General features: G+C 45.6%; 1 protein-coding gene across 4 annotated transcripts in view; it reads right to left on the reverse strand.

The window, feature by feature from the left end:
* Positions 1-2,476: 2,476 nt before the first annotated feature.
* The window catches only part of LOC147434090 (uncharacterized), a 96,467-nt gene continuing 77,606 nt past the window's right edge, over positions 2,477-21,337 (reverse strand). For all 4 annotated transcript variants that reach the window (XM_086490704.1, XM_086490705.1, XM_086490702.1 and 1 more), the window contains exons 10-11: positions 2,952-3,038; positions 2,477-2,860 (exon numbers count right to left, since the gene is read on the reverse strand). In XM_086490704.1, the coding sequence (XP_086346830.1) occupies positions 2,798-2,860; positions 2,952-3,038 (150 nt within the window). In that variant the 3' untranslated portion in view covers positions 2,477-2,797. The remainder of the gene's footprint in view (positions 2,861-2,951; positions 3,039-21,337) is intronic.

The raw sequence follows: 21,337 nt of genomic DNA on the forward strand, positions 1-21,337 counted from the left end.
CATAAGAATATCAATCATACCGCCCAAAAGGCATCGTTGAAGCTCCTGACGCAAGCAACCCCTCTGACACTGAAACTGGGGTCCACCTAGTCCCTGTACATTTCATGAGACAATCCTCATGGAGTCGGTGAGAAAAAAACCCATGCTGCAACAGCAACCAACTTCGCTATCTTCGAGGCCAGCCTGGATGGGGAGTAATCCGCATCAAGAGACCTCGAGATAGTCGTGACTGTAAAGTCTGACCCACCAGGCCCAAGAAGAGCGCGTCGTCCGTCGGGTAACATCAATTGTTCAACAATCCTCATGTATGTATACATATTAGGGTGGACTCTTGCGTGTCAACAAAAAATGTACCACAATGTTGTTGTATCCGATGGTGTCACAGTGAACTTGGCCAAAGGCCCTCAAGGTCTGTATCAAATATGTCACCCCCAAATCTCCCGTGTGGTGAGAGAACTCAAGGGCCTGAGCCTGCAGCCAGTCCATCACTGAGTCGAAAGTCCACTAAGTCTCGTCACTGCCACACAATCGGGAGGAGAAACTAATCGCTGTGTCAAGGGCTTCTATCCCTCTAGCTGATAGAAATAGTACGTGGACTCTGAAGCAAGCCGCCTCAAACTCGGGAGAGGAATCGTTGAGGAAGCATGTGAAGTCGTAGGTGAATAAGTCCCACCGGTGACGGATGTCAAAACTAGTGAGTCCTCGGAGGACTGCTACAAAAGAGGACGTTTGCACTAACAGGGTGTCTGCAGGAATGACTTCTCTTCTCTCGCCAAGCGGCTCGTGGCAAAAGCGCTGCCAAGAGACCTCCTAGATGCCGATGAGGAACCTGTCCCCTGAGCGAGTTGTGAGGGCAGTGGGAGGGGAGGGGACAGTAACTGAGGGAATGGGGGGAGATGGAGGTGATGGAGGCGGGGGGGTTAGGAGCAGTGCACAGAGCGGGGGGAGGAGGGGCTGTCAGTGGCGAAGCTGAGATGGAAGGGATATCTGTGAGCTCGTCCTGCTACAAGGGGTCGAAACGATTCCCTGTGGGAACCGACTGCTGTTGGCTTGGTGTAGGTCGACTACCAGGGGCGCCAAACTGACATGGTGCCCCTGACAACGTCAACCACGGACCTGCTGCCAGCCCTCCTCCGCATGGGCACCAGCCTCGGATAAAGAACCTGCTTGAGCTCCCTGAGTCTCTGCCTACTAGGTCTGCCAGCCTTAGGTGGCAAGGTCTGGGTCTAGGTCTGGGTCTGTGTTGCGGATCGGGGCTTCCTCAGTGGACAGGCCTTCGCAAGATGGCCTATCGGTCGCCAAATGAAGCACTGATTCGAGCCAACCACCACTCACCCGAGGTAGTAAAACGACCTTCAAGAGGGTGTGGGCGTCTCAAACCAAAACGCGTACTGTAGGTATGCCTTGGCAGCAACAGATGCTGCCGTGCAAGGTGTCTCCAAGATAGTCCCAATCTCGGAACCAATCCTGGAAAGGAGCAGGAGCTACTCTCTCCTCAGGCCAGGGAAGCAGATGCCTCCTTGACAAGAACATCGGAAACCAGATCAAAGCCATCGAGTCATTGTCGAAAATGAGCTTTGGCTGCTCAAAACAGGGGCTAATCGCAATGACCTTAGATGCCATCTCGGAAGTCCCAAACTCAATCTGGTATTAGCCGCGCCCGAGAAGTTGAACATCGATGATCTTTCCTGCCTCTGCTAAAAGGCGGGCCTGTAGGAGATAACGCACTTCCCCTTTGTTGGGTCGGGTGCCGATGATCTTGTAGATAATCAAGGTGGCCTAGAGGCGCACCACCTCTACCTCTAAGCTCGCTTGCTCTGTCGGCGAGAGAGCAAGTCGGATGGTGGGTTCCACGGGGTCGGACGAGGGGGTTTCAGAGGAGTCCTCTATGGCTAAGCAGAATCTATGTCTGCTGCTAAGACGGCAGGCGACTGCGGGGCGAAGGCGAGAGAAGACCCTGCCCACAAAGAGCACGATGCGGGAAGAGAGGAGGCGGTCTAGGGGTTGGGAAGGGGAAAAAGGGGGGGGGGGGGGGGTGTTCAGCAGCAGCGAGCAATCCATGATTTAATAAGTTTCCCCTCTTGTCAACTAATTTTATAAAATTATTTGAAGTAGCAGCAAAGACTAAACAAGTACTTAAAAGCCGGCCCAGTAAATTCTTCAGTAATTAGAGAATCAGAAATTTACTGTGGCAGTAGCTTACTCGACTCGCTACTATCAGCATCAGCAATGATGTGTAAGGTAATCAAGCCATTGTCTTTACTTTTAGCTCTGCTTGGAGGTAACTCTGTACGGCATTGGCACCATTGAGAAGTGGCTATCCTGTCAGAGCATAATGCCACCCACTCCAGCCAGGAACCCTGTAGACTGCCAATATATCCTGCCTGCTCACCTTTATTTTTATTGTACATAGGCTTTGCTATCACAGTGGCATACATCCAAAAAAACAACACACCGCATCAGAGAGATATAGAGAGCTTTATGAATAGTGATCATCGCACCAATAGTGCCCTTCACTCATCTTTCAACAGAAAGGGAGGCTGTATATCAAGGAAGTTTCAGTCCGTGTACAAAGGCACTGCCTGCATCTGTCTCCAGACACCTTGCTTTGAATCTCAATAAGACAACTGATTTGGTTCTCTTAAAAACAAGAGCCTTACAATGATTGAGCATGAACAACAGACGACAAAAATGCAAAAAGACCTATCCAAGACAAAAACTTGCAAGAGTAGACGCTCGTAGCTCAACAAAAAGAACTTCACCAATGCCTCCTGCTTTGTCATCCCATTATTAATCTCTACACACTGATGTTTTCAATTGAGGCAGATTTATCTATTCTCTTTACCAGACCCGCAATCACCTAATACACAAAATGAGGCCAGCATTTCAATGGCAACGATAGGAAATGTCTCGTCAGATGAACATCACCGTAAAATTTCAGCACTGCTCACCTTTCCGGGTCCAAGCTCATATCCGTTCTGAAGACCTTTTCCAAGGATGGTTTTGAGTGTCGTTTCCCATTGAACTGGAGATATAACCTGAATGAAATGTAAAGAAGGCATCCTATTATGGCGAGTTCGTCTCATACATTAGGAAATCGTCTCCTTTGAGAAAATACAAAAAAACACAGTTGCTTTTAGAAAAGCCAGGCACTTCGCCTTTTTGAAGTGCACTTTTGCTTTTATGGAGAAGATGACTTAAGAAACTACATTTTAGTTATGATTGTCATAACAGAACTCAAAATTTATGAAAAGCGTATCATAAAAAGCATAATTGTTGTTATAGTCTCTCCCTTGAGTTCATAGTCATCCTCGACTATGCCTCACTTATCTTCTGGGTATTTCTGAAATTCTTGTTTCCAGATGGATGGATGTGTCCTTTAAACTGAGCATAATATATGTACTAATTTAGCAGCACAGCAGACTTATTTGATGTACTAGAAGTCAAGTACTGTTTCAAGACGCCTAGTAAATTACACAAGCTACAGTTGAGCTTGGAAAGCCCATCTTTCTCCTGCTCCTTGAGCAAATAAACCAAACTACTACATAGCCAACTCACGGGGTCATTTAATTACTTGAAAAAAACTATTTTCCAAAAACACTGAAAACCCACATATGAGAAATTTCAGGGGTAAATTGACTATATTTAAAGGTTTTAGCACTAAAATTTCTCTAGATTTTGTAGGTTTTCTCACCTTCAAATATAAAATTTGAAGGTATATCTCAAAATTTGTAGGTGGGATTGCACTAAACCTAAGTAGCACATAAGTAAAGGGGGTTTCTAAATACCCTTTGAAAGCACATGATATAGACGATTTCCTGTAGTTCAACCCCTCAAGATAACCAACTACCAATTGTCCAAAACACTCATCATCCCCAGCTCAACTTGAGTTTCTGAAAATCTGCCTAAGGTTAGCCTCACAATTTTTTATTCAATCCAGAGCTTGCTAAACAAATCGATACCAAGTGGGTCTCACTACACGCAGAAAACCATCCTAGACTCTCGGGCTCTTGCTATTAACTTTCCAAATAACGATGCCAGTTGTACCAAGATTCCAATCAGATAAGCAAGAGGGCTTGGAGAGTGACCACAGCTGATTACCATGACGCACAATCGACACATCAGATTGCAAGAGGGAATAAACATTGCCAGCTGAAATGCATTCCAATCTAGTAGTACCAAGATTCCAATCAGATAAGCAAGAGTCCACATCGAAAGGAGGTATGGGTGAGTGATCAGCAAGCATCCTTTGAATCTTCACCCAAAGTTGGAGACAATGAAGACCCAACCAAAAATGGCCCACATCAACGAATGAAAAACATGACCATATCATCCACCACCTAATGCATTTGGCATATTCCTTTTTGAGAAAGAAAATACGCTTGGCGAGGAGCCGTTGGACCAAAGTTGAAGAGAATGCCCTACTCCAATGTAGACTCTCCAATCGAAGGGAGTTGCCTAGAGAGGAATGTCGACCATGCCATGCCAAATGTGTAGTGACAGCTGAAACCGGCCTGTTCAATCCAAAAAGGGCGGTAGACTTTACTTCAAACCTTGATTTAGCTTTCACCCATTATTAGTCGTCTATTTTACCTGTACTTTCAAGACACAACAAAGGGGAGAGGGATACAGGCTGCTAGATTGCACCTGTATGAGTAGACGGACACCAGATTGGCCCCTAACTTAGGCGCCCCTTTCGGTATTTCTTTATTGTTCAAAAGAGGGAATAAACATTGTGGTTCCCTACAAGCTGCCCCGCACAAACTCGGCTGAATTTCCACTGTACCAGCCCGATTTCGGCAGCATAACTGTACTAGGACACTTCACAGTCAGTATTCCCATGCATTGAATGACTTTCCCGACGCATACGGGCACTTTCCAAAACCTGGCGAGAATCTGCAGCACGCTGAATTCTCTGTTTTCAGCCCTGAAAATGCGCCAGATCACCTGTACAGAGGTCCCCTTGCGTCCCCGAACCTCCTGGGGGTATTAGGGTCCGTTTAGGGCCAAAACCCTAAACCTGAAAAAATACACAGCAGGCCGTAATTTACTGTTTCGGGCTCCGTTTCGCATGCCGGTCGCATCCTTAGCAAGTCCTCGAGCTCCCACACCTATAGGGCTACTTGCCCTTTGAATCAAACGAGATTTCTGGCGTGAAACCTCTCCGAATTCACTTGTACCTGCGGGGGATTAGCCACTAGCTAATCCAGTACCTGTGCAAGAGGCTCTTGCCTCGGCAATCGCGCATGAACCCACACAACTGTACATTGGTCAAATGAAGAGCCCACTAGAGGGGCATAACATACTGCCAAAGGGGAGAGAGAGGGCAGTGCGTAGCGTGCAGGGCATCACTCCTGGCACCGCACTGTGCATAAGAGGGAAAGCAAGCACTCCATAGCTCTTAACCTGTGACAGAAACTGAAAATGAGGCTCTCCCCCTCCTAAATTCAGCGCCACTTCTTGTTGCATGAGGCAAGTGCACCAGAAGGTGCCACTTGGCACATTTACAAGCATTTTCCCGTTTCGGGGTTGCCGCCTAAAAATCTCCCAACCGGCTGCCCAGTTGACTTCACGGCAGAGTAAGAAAATGTTCCCTTTGTCATTCCGGAGGTAATGACGTCAACACATTTTCAGGTCCCAAAATAGCAGTTCCCTAAATTTTAGGAAATGCTGCCATTGTATCTTTCTAGGTCATCCGACCCTCTTTGTACACTGCGGCCACATCCAGAACTGAAATGTAGCCTCTGTAGCAAAGGATTCCACTTTGGCTAGTCAATGACCCCACTTGGCTAACCATAGTCCTTGTCCAACCTTAGTGCTCTCTTGCCCTCAGGCCTGGACTCCCTCTGGACAGTTCCACACTAGCTATGCAATGCAGGGCAGTTGGATTTCCCGAGGGGTGTTTCCAAAAAGTGAAAGTAAATAGATAATAAGAAAGAAATCAACAAAAAGAATAGATAGTAGTCACACGCTGGTGACATACCCCCCTCTTGGCTAGTCAATGACCCCACTTGGCTAACCATAGTCCTTGTCCAACCTTAGTGCTCTCTTGCCCTCAGGCCTGGACTCCCTCTGGACAGATCCACACTAGCTATGCAATGCAGGGCAATTGGATTTCCCGAGGGGTGTTTCCAAAAAGTGAAAGTAAATAGATAATAAGAAAGAAATCAACAAAAAGAATAGATAGTAGTCACACGCTGGTGACATACCCCCCTCTTGAAATCTCAAACGTCCTCGTTTGCATCTATGTCGTACATGCTTACTGTCAACACTGATGTATTCAACACCTGTCGACACATATACGACACATACATGCTCATTGTCAACCCTAGTGTATTCAACACCTCATCGACTCATGTATTGCCTGCGTGTGAACCCTGTCCCAATGACATAGTGGTAGCTTCGCACTCTGCCATTGCTTTGAGTCACTAACTTTCCAATGACAAAATGGTAGCTGCACATTTTGCCACTGTCTTATAGTGCACGTTGGATCCCGTAACACTTTCGAGCATACCCAAACCGACAGTTTAAGAATGCAGTTACACATGTACTCTTCAATAGAAGCAATCACTGTATCCTTGACAAACTGACAAGAAATACTCACTTCTATAGCACTAACCAAACTTTTGGACATTCCATAAGAGCAATTGCCAAACTGACAATCTGTACAGCTCTAACATTCATGTAACAGGTATTTGATTTGAGCTCACTTTAAATACCATGTACATCATTTGTTTCAGAAGCCATTGTCACACTAACAATCCATTTAGCTTTGAAACTCAAGGGGTCAAGGTAGGTTGCAAATCGAAGGCTTCCAGGTAAAGTGATAACACAGTTGGTGACTCTGCAAGTTCACCTTCTTCCATCCACTTAGCATCCATTGGTGGATAGTTTCTGAACTTTACCAAGTAACGCCTAGCAACCTTGCCTTTCACTTTCCTTTCTTTGTGTGCCAAAATCTGTTCAGGGACCAAGATCTCGTCAAGTTCCTCGACTTTCGGCTGATCTTCAGCTGGCATATCTTCTGGCACATCACCCACATAGGGTCTGAGAAGACTCACATGAAACGCATTGTGAATCTTCCAACTGTCAGGCAATTTCAGCCTATATGCAACATCATTGATTATGTCGCATACTTGAAAAGGCCCATAGTAACGCATGCTGAGCTTTGGAAACAGTCTTTCCTTGCCCTTCATCTTCTTTAACCTTGCCTTCTTTAACATACTTATCTACTTCAAATATCTTGTCCTTTGTATGCAGTATGGGAGGAACTTTCTTGCCACCTTCAACTATCTCAAAGGGTGCCTTGCCAGTTGATGAATGCACTGTATTATTGTATGCATACTCCACCAATGGCAAATACTGCTCCCACTTTCCTTTATGCTCTGACACATAACACTTCAGCAGATTTAGGACAGTAGAATTTGCCTCTTCTGACTGCCCATCTGTTTGAGGATGAAATGACGAAGAGAATTTGAGCGTGGTGCCCATATTCTCAAACAAACCTCTCCAGAACAAACTTGTCATGCATGGATCACGGTCGCTAACAATCGACTATGGCATGCCATGATACTTGAAAATATTGCTCATAAACAAGCGTGCCATCTGATATGGCTTTATCTTCTTCCTGACAGGAATAAAATGAGCCTGTTTGCTGAATCTGCAAATAATGGTCCAAATACCATCGTTTCCTGTCTGCGTTCTCGGAAGATCAAAGATAAAATCCATAGCAATACTTTCCCATGGTTTATCTGGAATAGTTAGTGGTTGCAATAACCCTGGTGCCTTTTGCCTATCAAACTTGACCTTTTGGCATATTAGGCATTCTCGCACAAAGGCATCCACATCCCTTCTCAATGTAGGCCAATAGAAGAATGTCTCAACCGCTTTAACTGTAGCATCGATACCACGATGCCCTGCATACGGTGGGACATGACTCTCTTCCATAACTTTGCGTCGCAATGGCTTTGTGACACACAATCTGCCATGCATCATCATGAACCCATCTTTGAGAAGATAGTGTTCATGACGGTGTCCATCCATTAGCTGCTCGAAGACCCTTGCAAAATCTTCATCATTTGCATAATGTTCTCTCATATCATCAAGTTCATGATGATAAGGAATCGACACAGCTGAAATTTGTGGCTTCCTTGACAAGGCATCAGCCACAACATTCTTCTTGCCTTCCACATGCACAATCTGAAAATGGAACATGGACAAGATATTTGCCCATCGCATATGCTTCTCAGATAACTTTGTTTGTGTCAAGAAGTATCGCAAGGTCTGATGATCCGTTTGGACAACGAAATCTGCACCTAGCAGGTAGTGTTTCCAACTTAAGAGCGCATGAATCACAGCCAGTAACTCTTTCTCATAGACCTGCATGGTCATCTCTGGCCCTTGCAAAATTCTGCTCTCATAGGCTACTACCCTGCCATCTTGCATTAGCACTGCACCAATGCTACTACCGCAGGCATCACACTGGACCACAAATGACTTCCTAAGATCTGGCAACACAATGACTGGATCTGAAGTCATCTTTTCCTTTAAGAGATTAAAAGCTGAAATCTCTTTCTGTGTCCATCTAAAGGTGACTGCTTTCTTTTGAAGAGCATGTAAAGGTGAAGCAATCTCAGCGAAATTTCGGATAAACCTTCTGTAATAGGAGCATAGTCCCAAAAAGCTTCGGACATCATGCACCGTCTTCAAATTTGGCCATGACTTGATCGCTTCAACTTTTGCAGGATCCATTCTGACACCATCCTTTGAGACAATGTGTCCCAGAAAATGAATCTCTTCCAGAAAAAATTCACTTTTCTTTGCATTGATGAGCAACCTATGACTGCGTAGCTCTTCGAACACAATGGCCAAGTGATGCCTATGCTCCTCTTCATTCTTTGAGTAGACTATCATGTCATCAAAGAATGTACCAACAAACTGCTGGTGTGGACGGAAAATTCTGTCCATCATCCTATTGAACGTAGCAGGAGCATTTGTGAGACCAAAGGGCATCACTAAAAATTCGTAAAGGCCAAACGTCGTTCTAAAAGCAGTCTTGTGCACATCCTCTGATCTAATGCGGATCTGATGGTACCCACTCTTTAGATCTATCCTGCTAAACATAGCTGCTCCTTCTAATTTGTCCATAATATCATCAATTTTAGGTATAGGGAACCTATTCTTGATGGTATTCTTGTTCAGTGCACGGTAGTCGATGCACATACGCCATGAGCCATCCTTTTTCTGCACCAACAACACTAGAGAACAGAATGGAGATGAACTGGGCTGAATCAGCCCCTTTTCTAACAGCTCCTGTACTTGGCCCATTATCTCTTTCTGCTGAGCCGCACTAACCCTGTACGGAGGCTTATTTGGTGGGCTACTGCCTGGCACCAAATCTATCGCATGGTCCTCGGGTCTCTCTAGCGGTAATTGAGACGGTAATGAATCGGAAAAACAGTCACTATACTGTTGTAAAAACATTGACCTTTCTTTATCTAGCACAGATAAATTTGATTCATCACAATCTGACACTTCACGTGCAAAAACCAAGTACGCAGAAAGATGCTTTTTCATTACAGAAGTAATAGCAGAAGCTGATACAGTAGGAATAGACTCCCCTTTAAGCTTTACATCCAGAATGTGAGTCTTTCCCCTGCTCTGTACAGTGATCTTTTTGTTGTAGGCATCCATGATTCCCTGTACACGAAACAACCAAGGAATACCTAACAACACATCACATCCGTCCAGTGGCATGATGTAAAATTCTTCAGCATCTACATAGGACTGGATATGTAGACGCAACTTTCCAATGATGGGTGTCACAGCCTCTGTATGGCCAGGACATGCCAAACCTGCCTCTGTTGTATACCCCATCTCTTCAGGTCTGATTCCCAACTTTGAAGCCAATTCTGGGGAAATAAAGTTGGCTTTGGCACCTGGATCAAAGAAGATAAGCACTGTTTGATCCCTGACCTTTCCCCATGCTCTGCAAAGCTCACTTGCATCTGAATTTGGCTTGTCGCCCACCATATCTGGCACTAGACTAGCCATGGGCTTCTTTCCTTTCTTGTCTTCCTTGTCATCAGAATCAGCTGGCCTTTTCTTTGTAGGACAATTGTAAGCAATGTGGCCAGGCTGCTCACATATAAAGCATTTGTTCTCTGTCCTCAGGACCTTCTTTTGCTCTTCTGACTTGCGAGGAAAACGTCTTTTCCATTTCTTTGCTGGTCCTTTTTCTGATTCAACCGTAGCTTTGTCTTTCCCTGCGTTGGCTGACTCCTGAGTCCCTTTAGGAGTCTCATTGGGAACGTGCTTCTTGGCTGAATTTTTCTTGCCTGATCCTGCCTTGACGCCAGTGTTAAATTCACAATCTTCTCCCTTGAGCAAACCATTGCCAGTGTTTGCTACCTCGATGAGCTGCGTCAAAGTAGTGACTTTTGTCTTCGTGCAGTATTTTCTCAATCCTTTGGGTAGGCCACAACAGTATTTTTCAATCTGTTCTGTCAATGGCACAAACCTATAGGAAGTTACTGGAAGTAGAGCTTTCCAAAACTTCCGATTGTAATCATCCAAATTTCTGCAAGTGGCAGCATTTAGCTGGTGCCATTCTGTCATGACATCTGCTTCGAAATCATCAGATAACCATGCTGCTGCAAAAATCTGCTTGAAGTAAATCCATGTGGACAGAGCTTGCCCTTGAAGCAATAAAGTTGTCCACCATTGTCCCGCATTCCCTGTCAAGAAAGTGGCTGCCTTGCGGACCTTTGAAGCCTCTGTAAAGTTTCCCCCTACATAGGCCTAGTCAAACTGCTGGAGGAATGAGAGAGCCTTCTTCCTGTCATCAAACCCTGTAAAGGTCGTGAATGACACACCTTTGCCACCTTCTTTGTACGGAGTTGGCCTCTCCAGCGACGTTAAATTGTCATATGGAAGTGACTGAAACATGGGAACACTATTAGGGTTCATCTGTGTTCCTTGGCCGCTATTAACTTGACCTGGAAATGCCATATTTGGCTGCTGATTTGTAATTCCAGCCATACCAAAATTTGCCTGTGGCATCCCAAATTGGCCCTGAGTGCTCTGAAACCCTGGTTGCATACCCATGACACTGTACATGGGGTTAGGCATCATCGTTTGAGCACCCCCAAACACTGTTCCTAGCGTGTAAAACTGATTTCCAGGTGCACGACCAGCCATGCTCTGGAATACCGATCCACCTCCAAAATAGCCAAGGTGTACTGAAGGTGGTGGGAAGACCTGTTGCATAGCCTGTAGGTTGCTTCCCTGCCCATTAGAACCAGCTATAGGCTGCTGAAAGGTGGCAGGCTGAACTGGTACAGCTTGAAAGACTGGCATCTCAGCCACCTGTTCTTGCACCTTAGGCACAGGTTGTGGAGACTGCATGTTCTCCGTCAAGTGTACAGGTGTTTCCATTGACTGTGCGGTATGAATCACCTGTGCTCGAGCCTTAACAGGCTTTTGAATATGATCCAGTGACCCAACTTGCCGAGACGGAACAGGAGGTTGCAGAAAGGCTAAAAACCTCGGGTTCTGCATTACTTGTGTGAACATAGCCACAGCAGTAGCCAACTAGGTCCTGAATATATCATCATCCGTCTGTGGTGGTCTTGAGGACTCACCCACTTCATGTGTCTGTTGACCCTGTGAAGAGGAAACCTCTTCAGTCACATCATCTGGTCTGTCAGCCATAATTGCAATTCCCTGTGTCTGGCCTATGATCCCCTGTGTCTTCAAGCCCAAAACTGACCAAGGCTCACTTCTATGGGAAAAAGTGATTTAATCCCGTCGATGGAACCATGAAACCGGCCTGTTCAATCCAAAAAGGGCGGTAGACTTTACTTCAAACCTTGATTTAGCTTTCACCCATTATTAGTCGTCTATTTTACCTGTACTTTCAAGACACAACAAAGGGGAGAGGGATACAGGCTGCTAGATTGCACCTGTATGAGTAGACGGACACCAGATTGGCCCCTAACTTAGGCGCCCCTTTCGGTATTTCTTTATTGTTCAAAAAAGGGAATAAACGTTGTGGTTCCCTACAAGCTGCCCCGCACAAACTCGGCTGAATTTCCACTGTTCCAGCCCGATTTCGGCAGCATAATTGTACTAGGACACTTCACAGTCAGTATTCCCACGCATTGAATGACTTTCCCGACGCATACGGGCACTTTGCAAAACCTGGCGAGAATCTGCAGCACGCTGAATTCTCTGTTTTCAGCCCTGAAAATGCGCCAGATCACCTGTACAGCGGTCCCCTTGCATCCCCGAACCTCCTGGGGGTATTAGGGTCCGTTTAGGGCCAAAACCCTAAACCTGCAAAAATACACAGCAGGCTGTAATTTACTGTTTCGGGCTCCGTTTCGCGTGCCGGTCGCATCCTTAGCAAGTCCTCGAGCTCCCACACCTGTAGGGCTACTTGCCCTTTGAATCAAACGAGATTTCTGGCGTGAAACCTCTCCGAATTCACCTTTACCTGCGGGGGATTAGCCGCTAGCTGATCCAGTACCTGTGCAAGAGGCTCTTGCCTCGGCAATCGCGCATGAACCCACACAACTGTACATTGGTCAAATGAAGAGCCCACTAGAGGGGCATAACATACTGCCAAAGGGGAGAGAGAGGGCAGTGCGTAGCGTGCAGGGCATCACTCCTAGCACCGCACTGTGCATAAGAGGGAAAGCAAGCACTCCATAGCTCTTAACCTGTGACAAAAACTGAAAATGAGGCTCTCCCCCTCCTAAATTCAGCACCACTTCTTGTTGCATGAGGCAAGTGCACCAGAAGGTGCCACTTGGCACATTTACAAGCATTTTCCCGTTTCGGGGTTGCTGCCTAAAAAACTCCCAACCGGCTGCCCAATTGACTTCACGGCAGAGTAAGAAAATGTTCCCTTTGTCATTCCGGAGGTAATGACGTCAACACATTTTCAGGTCCCAAAATAGCAGTTCCCTAAATTTTAGGAGATGCTGCCATTGTATCTTTCTAGGTCATCCGACCCTCTTTGTACACTGCGGCCACATCCAGAACTGAAATGTAGCCTCTGTAGCAAAGGATTCCACTTTGGCTAGTCAATGACCCCACTTGGCTAACCATAGTCCTTGTCCAACCTTAGTGCTCTCTTGCCCTCATGCCTGGACTCCCTCTGGACAGCTCCACACTAGCTATGCAATGCAGGGCAGTTAGATTTCCCGAGGGGTGTTTCCAAAAAGTGAAAGTAAATAGATAATAAGAAAGAAATCAACAAAAAGAATAGATAGTAGTCACACGCTGGTGACAACAGCCTTCCAATCAACAATGAGAGAAGAAGTAAAGGGACATCCTAGAATGTGTTGTTCAAGCTTCCCAAACATGACGTCCCAATATGTCGGCTGCCAGTGACCAAAAGATGGCATGACAATATGCGCACACAAATGTGATACCATGAGTCTCCAAGGTGGTTGCTGCTCCACCAAGATTGGCAATAACATAGCTTTCCGAGCTAGAATATAACTTCGCAGATCCAAAATATTCAGCCCTCCGAGGTGCTTGGGAGAACACAGCTTGTCCATAGATAAGAGCCAAAGACCCTTCTACTAGAAGAGGTCTGCCAAAAATGCTCCAAAATACTAGATGTAATAGACTTGGACACCCCAAGCCGAGAATCTGATGCAACACACTTGAGAGAATTGAAAACACTTAGCAGACTTGAACAAAACTTAGAGCGAGACGATACGGCATGGTGAAGTTCTGCGCCCAAAGAGATTGACCCAAAGTTTGGCGCCCCTTTCGGTATTTCTTTTTTATCAATGCTTGGCAAAGTACAATGTTTGAGGTTCCTCTCCTCCCTGCAGTGCTCCCAAGACAATTTGTCCAGTCGAACATGCCACATCATGAGTTTATGACATCCCCCCTCTTGAAAGAATTGTAATCGCCCTCGATTATGCCTACAAAACCGACATAAGCCAGAAACTAATTCAGTAGACACTGACTTTAAGTACTGACGCGCTAGACAACACATATCCAGCATTTGTACAAAGACCACAATCACTAAACATTCAAATCACATTCGCATCACTACTCCCGTCGAGATCTTGGACGAGAATCATGATTTGTTGTAACATATTTAGCAATCACATCCAAATCTCATCGATCTCTCGTAGATGACTTGATTGACTGAATCTTGTTACTATCTCATCCATCCCATCTCTCCGGAGAACAAGACCAAAATGCTGCAGTCATTTCGTCTTTCAAACATGCTAGCAGTCCTAGGGGCTTTTCCTTGTGTCCATCTGCAAGCTGCAGTTTCATCCTAGTAGCCCTCACTGCTGGTTTTCAAGATCCTTAGGGCTGATTTGATGCACCTTTGGATCTGTCTCAATGTGGGATTGCCGATGGCCACCTAGGGGTAGATTTGGGGCTGAATTGCGCTCCTGATGTGAAAGGAATGAAAGGCTGAAAACGCAAATCTCGACGATGCCAATGATGGACAGCAATGGATCACTTGATGATGGTAGGGGAATGGCCAAGGAGAGGCTCGATGGGCTGCCGAAGTACCAGACCGCAATGGAGATGGCTAGCAAGTGCAGATCCGTGTCGATCCAGCAAGAGAAGGACTGAAATCTGACAAAGCTAGGGCTGATCTAGAGGTGGAGTTGGTGATAGGGCTGAAATTTGAATACGCTAGCTTATCTTTGCTAAAACATCAGGCTGATCTGGGTCTGGAAATGCTAGGACTGATCTAGAACTTCTGCTAGCGCTCACTGGACTGATGGTAAAAACGCCAGGCCACATGCTCCCTTTATAGGCCAAACTTGCTGGTTATAAATCAACTTACGGCTTGGTAGGGAAAAACCTCTGTCAAATTCCTACAAATAAATCATAAAAATGATTTATTAATAAGTTTGACCAAGGGGTTAGTTTCTGGGTGAAATTGTCACACATCTGCCCACCCAGGAATCCGATTGACGCAGAGAATGGCTTGTTGGATACTATATGCTCGTCATGTGAGATGCCCCCATAGTGAAACTCGGATTAGTTTTTTAGGTGAAATTGTCACACATTTGCCCACCCGGGAATCAGATTGACACAGGGAATGGCTCATTGGATTCCTCTAACCTAAAATTACATACTCGTCATGGAAGATGCCCACCGTCACACAACTGTCGACCCGGAATCCGATTGATGCGGGGAATGGCTCATTGGATTCCTCTAACCTAAAACTACATGCGAGATGCCCACCATAGTGTAATAACATCTCTCAAAACGCTTGTACAAACCATTTATGCAAGAGGGATCCAAAACTGGAAAATTGGCTCTAGAAGTTGCATGTCCATGTGCACCTGACATCCCCTCCTACTTAAGGTGAGGTACTAGTACCAGACTCCATGCACGCCATAAAATGGTCTCGGATGATGTTCCTTCTAGATGATGTCCTCCACGGAGACTTTTGAGAGAGAGGCTCCCCTGGGTGATGTAGAAATGTCCAAAACACAACGATGGTAATGATGCATCTACTCGCAAACCATGGACTGCCTCTTGGATCAACGATACCCTTGTTGGTTACCCGCCAATAATAACCTTTGCTGCATGTCACATGCATATATAACCCTATGTGCATGTGGACAAGATGTACCTACTTCTAGGGTTTAGGTAGCCTATGAAGTATTCTCGCACCTTTGTGAGCCTGTCGCAAGACGTGCATGTCTAGGCACATTAAGAGTAGCTACATACCCATTTTCACCGCACGAACTCATTTTCTTGAACTGCGCTTGAACCACCTCTTAGCGGGCATTTTATTGATAAGTGTGACTTTTCATTTACCCTTGTTGGAATGTAGGTAGGGAAAATGGCCTATAAAAGAAATCCTTTGGGCACCGGTAGAAGGCAGAGGAGCAATGAAGGAGCCTCTAAAGAACCACGCAGTACCAAGTACCTCGGATCATCAGCAGCATCAACGTTTTTCCCATGAGCATCAGCGTTTTTTGCTTCAACAATTTTCAGCCAGCAGCGTTTTTGCTTAGCACGATGTACCGCTGCAGTACCCTTGCAGATCAGCATGTCCCTCGTCGTGGTCGATCTCTTCATCGCGACAAGGACGGCGTTTTCATCTTTCAGCCCTCAGATCAGCCAGCGTTTTTCAGTTTTCAGCCATCATCGTCGTCACCGACAACAGATCAGCCCACTAGCTTCGCCACATATCCAGATCCCATCAACATCCCTAGCGTTTTCTGTTTTCAACAGAATCAGCCTTTAGCCTCGACCTCGTCGTGTCGTCATCGTCGTCGACATCATCATCGTCATCATCATCGACATCGTCGTCGTCAAGTACCACAGCATCTAGAACCATTGTACCAGACTTTGTGCAATCTAAAGCAAATACCTCTCTAGAAATAGAGAGGGGGGCCCTTGGAGGGGGGTTTGGGACCCCATCTGGTATCGTCTCTTCTCTAGCACTCTTGGCACTATTCATTCACAGTTTCCACGCTCTTTGTTTTGGTCATTGCACATTCTCTCATTAAGGTTAGGAAGGCTCTCCCTTCCTCTAAGTAAAAGGAACCTTGAGCACCCATTGATCACTCATCCTGAGCTTACACCATCATTCACTTTCGATGCACATTACATTGGTATCAAAGCTCATTGACAGTGTTCGGTATCATCACTCAAGGAAAAAATCACAAAGAACCATAGGAATTTTTTTCACTTGTTGTGATCGCATGCAATCTAGGACCACTTGGGCGTGTCGAATGGTAATCTGTGTTTTTGAAGAGTGTCAGGTAACCCAAGAAAGAAGGGCTTGTCCAGCCTCTCCTCATTCCTCTTTTCCACTCATTGAGAGCGGACCTTGCACTTAGCGGCAGGCCAATCAGCGTGAGGTGGGAAAAAGCAACCTTGGTGTGGGTGCAAAGCCGCCAAGGGGTGCACCTGCATGAAGGAGTTGAGCTTGGGTAAGAGAAAAGCCTTCAACATAGATTGCAAGCCAAGAACCCCAAGAACCTCAAGAACTCACGAGCCTCAAGAACCCAAGAACCCAAGAACCCAAGACCTCAGTGCATGGTCATCACCAGAAGCGGAATGGATACTTTGCGTGAAGGTGATGCGAGTGGAGTTAGAGATCAAAGTCCCTACACTAGGAGGATTATTTCCCGATCCTCCCCCATCCCCATCTACGCCACGGATTGCACCAAACCCTATGGAGGCTTTGGTCAAGTCGATGATGGAGATGATGCTACAAAAAGAAGCGCAATGCGCCACCATGGATCGCGACCGTGAAGAAAGAAGGGCAGCTATGGAGCTTGAGGTGAGCAAGCATGTGAAGCTCAACACATAGCGGCCGAAGAATGAAGGGCAGCTATGGAGCTAGAGCGTGAGCAAGCACGCAAGGCTCAACGCATAGCGGCTGAAGAAAAGAGAGCCGTTGTGGAGTTAGAGCGAGAGGCACAGAGGGATCAACGCATGCAAGAGTTGATCCTAAAGATCCTCTCCCGGAAGCCCGAGACACTCAAGGAGGCCGGCGAGTCATCATGTAGGACACGTAGAGAAGACGACTCCAACAATCCAGTCACTGAGAAGTTGAGGTTCAATAAGTATGATGGTAAGATGGATGCTTCTATGATTCATTCTTGGTTGCATCAATTTAATGCTTACTTTGTGACTATAAAGAAAAGAAGCAACAGTATAGTTTTGATTGTTGCCATAAATCTCTCAGGTGGTGCCATAAATTGGTATCAAGCTTGTCAAGAATCAAAGTTGGTTGAGCATCTTGAGCATGCCTCGGACGGCGTACCCCTCTCTCTCAGTTGGGTCAACTTCCAAGACAAGCTCAAGGCTCGCTTTATGCCACCGCAGTACCTCGATCGGTTAAAAGAAGATAGGCGTGGTCTTAAGCAAAATATGGCGCTCCTGTTATGTCTTTTTCTAACCGTATTTTGCACATAGCATTCAATTACACAAGTTGGATGACGAACGCAAAGAGGCTTTCCTTTTCGGGTTGGACGACTATATCAAGTTCGATGTACAAGTCTTCAATCCTACGGACTACAATGACACCGTTAGAATCGCTCTAGCGCAAAAAATGAAGCACAACAAAGGTAAGCCGAAGGAGAACAAGTCAAGTACCCCTTAAGACCAACCAAATGGTAAGAACGGTAAGATCAATGGTAAGCATAACAACAATTCTTCTTCTCAATCTTCTTCTACACCTAGAGCACAGAACTCTCACAATGATAATAAAGGAAAGGCTAAAACTCAAGACACCCCTAAGTTGACGACTAATGAAAAATCTGCTCAAATAATCTTAGGAGGTAGGTTAACTCTTGAAGTACGAGCCAAATATGCAAGTGACAGAAGATGCTTTGAATGTCACACTAAGGTCACATCGAGTTTGTCCTAAGAAAGCACCTAACGAACCCACAAATGAATCCACAGAATCCACATCATCTGTTAATGGCAGTGAATGCACTCAATGAGAACACTAATGTGTCCCAAGTATCATGTAGATAAGTCTCTCATACAGTGTTATGGTCATGTGAATAGTCAACGCATTGTGATCTTGTTTGATTCGGGTAGTATGCATGATGTGATTAGTGACTCTCTTGTGAAGAGCGCACGTTTTGAAGCTCTTCCAATAGATCCCATTGTGATCTCTAGATTTGCTCCTGGCATGCACTCTTCTTTCAAGCATGAATGTCTTGATGTGACAGTGTTTGTTCAAAATGTCAGTTTTCGTCGTAAGTTTGTGGTTTCTCCTCTCAAAGGATGTGATTTGATTTTTAGCGGTTTAAAGGTTATAATCCACGTATTGATTGGAAAGAAAACTCTCTATCTCTCACAGTTGAAGAAGCACCTCCCGTGGTTCTTCGCTGTCATAGTTTTTCTCTATACACAATCCCACAGTCTAGAAAAGTATGAGTCATTGCATGAAAAGGAATCTCTTTCTGTCATTCCTTCTTCGAAGCACGACACGCATTTTTTGCATGATAGAGATGTGATTGTTTGTTGGGATCACCAAGCCTTCACGTTGCTCCAGTCTGTACCGAGTACGCCCTAGGGTGACCGTCAAGCTAGATGGTTCCAGCCTTGTGAGCAATTTGGTGGTTTGGATGATTGTGTTTCTAGTAAAGCTAACCTCATTGCAGATACGATCAGTCATGGAGAACCGATCTTGGCTCTCGAGTCGAGGTCTAAAGAACCAGTCAGGAAGTATTTCTTCTTCGCATGATTAGTCAGTACGCATTGTTTGAGTTTCTCATTCATAACGGTCTCTTGTATTTTTGTAACCGTCTTTATATATAGAGTTTTATGCAAAAACCCTAATTTTCCAAAGTTGTTGGATATAAAAATTGTTCGTGTCAATGCGGAGAGCTTGTTGAGAGGATCAACTTCGCCTTCTATCGCATATCCAAATTCTCAAGCGTCGAAGAGATTTTTTTAAGTCTCTACAACACAGAAAAGCGTAAAAGGCATGTTTTAAAGCAAAAACAAACCTTTTTTTCTCTTGCAAGTAATCTTGAATTCCTTATGGCTTATGCCCTGTAAGACAAAGCGATGAAGACGGGAGCGCGCTCGATGCGCGATGAAGTAAGGGTGGGAGTGGCTAATAAGTCCGGGGTCGGGAAACGAAGATTCTTTGATCAAGTTTCCTGTAAACTTTGGAAGCGCCAAAGTGCTCTGTCTGCTCTTGAGTAGGCTTAAGCTCTAATACCACTGTAATAGACTTGGGCTCCCCAAGTCAGGAATCTGGCGCGACACACGAGAGAATCACTTAAAACACTTCACAACTTTTTCACACGTTAAAAATAGAGTCGACATGGCCCGGCGTAGTTCCGTGCCCAGAGCTATTGGCCCCAAAGTCTGGCGCCCCTTTCGGTATTTATTTTTATATTAATGCTTGAGCAAAGTTACAAATCCGAGGGTCCTCTCTATACTCAGTTGCTCGTCAGCAGACTGAGAACAAGAGTGGCCCTAATTCATATTTATTGGCCCTTAACCTTCAAACTCAAAAGCTATTAAATGAAAAGCTTCAAACTCAAAAGCTACTCACCTAAAAAGCTGCCAAAGTGAATCGCGGAAATCCGTACAGCCTGCCACGAGACACAACCAACGCAAAACGCGGGATTTCCATATTGTTGCCACGTCAACATGTCAGCGCAATTTGTGGGTTTGTCCGTACGGTTCTGCCACGTCATCAGTTGTCTTGCAGGTCTGTCCGTACAGTTTTGCCTCGTCATCAGTTTATGACAGTAACATTTTTCAATGGGGGCACATAATTGCGAGAAGATGTCGGAATGTGGGTTTTAACGGTTTTCTTGGGCACTATCCAAGCTTGAGAGGTTGAAACTTGTTCTTTCCCTTTACCTTTTGCATTTGGAGAAGCACGAAGTGCAAGCGATTGTAATTGCTTCCCTTTGCCTTATTCGCCCCAATCGTCGAGATGGAAGCTTAAGCATCTTTGGTTTGTACCTCAAGAGAGGATTTCGGATGTGAGGGAGGTCGAGGGGTAGGGACACCTGAAGGAGGTGGCTACAAATTTAGTTCCGGACATTCGGACTGCATATGACCAAATTCTCCACAACGGAAGCAAGAGTTTGCAAATTTACCCCATTTGAATTTGAATGGGCGCTTCCCAACCACTTTATCCCCACAATCGATCGAAATGCCTGCTAGTGTGGGGATGTCAATATCCCACACAATACAAAAACGATTTGTGTTTGCATCCAGCTTAGGAGATGACTTTGCCCAACTGGACCACCTCAACCCTGACGGGGCACTTATGACGAATAAGGCTCTAATAATCCTTGGTGAGAGCCAGGGCAAAACATGAGTCATTTGCGTACTGAAGAAGAGAGGAGACATTTCAAGCAAAGCAACTCTAGCATCCATGTCTGCTAATAAGACCTCATAAAATCCTCTCACGCCAAAGTAAATCCCCCAGACTGCTTGCCGCTTGAGCACGAAATCAACCCATTGGCCTACATCTTGAGGAGTAGGAATTTTTCCCAGGAATAAGAGAATCACCGCATTCAGGGCATATTGAGCAACGGAGTCCATAGGATCCTGCATAGGAATGCGCACTTCCATGACAAGAGCAGGTCCTTCCTAGGATCGGCATGCATCTTCAAAATGAGTCAAGGCATCCATAGCCGAATTCTCCATGGCTTTCCGACGCTTGTAAATGCATTGTTCCAGCGGATTCATCAGACGATGTAATCACACACCTAGTCATGACACATGTGGCTAATTCGGGTGCACCACACACACACACACACACACACACACACACACACACACCACACAGCTTTGTAAAACATCAGGCACACTGTACACAGTCACACACACTTTT

Source organism: Adiantum capillus-veneris, chromosome 19 (assembly GCF_014529385.1).
Source record: "Adiantum capillus-veneris isolate H3 chromosome 19, ASM1452938v2, whole genome shotgun sequence".
NCBI lineage: Eukaryota > Viridiplantae > Streptophyta > Polypodiopsida > Polypodiales > Pteridaceae > Adiantum > Adiantum capillus-veneris.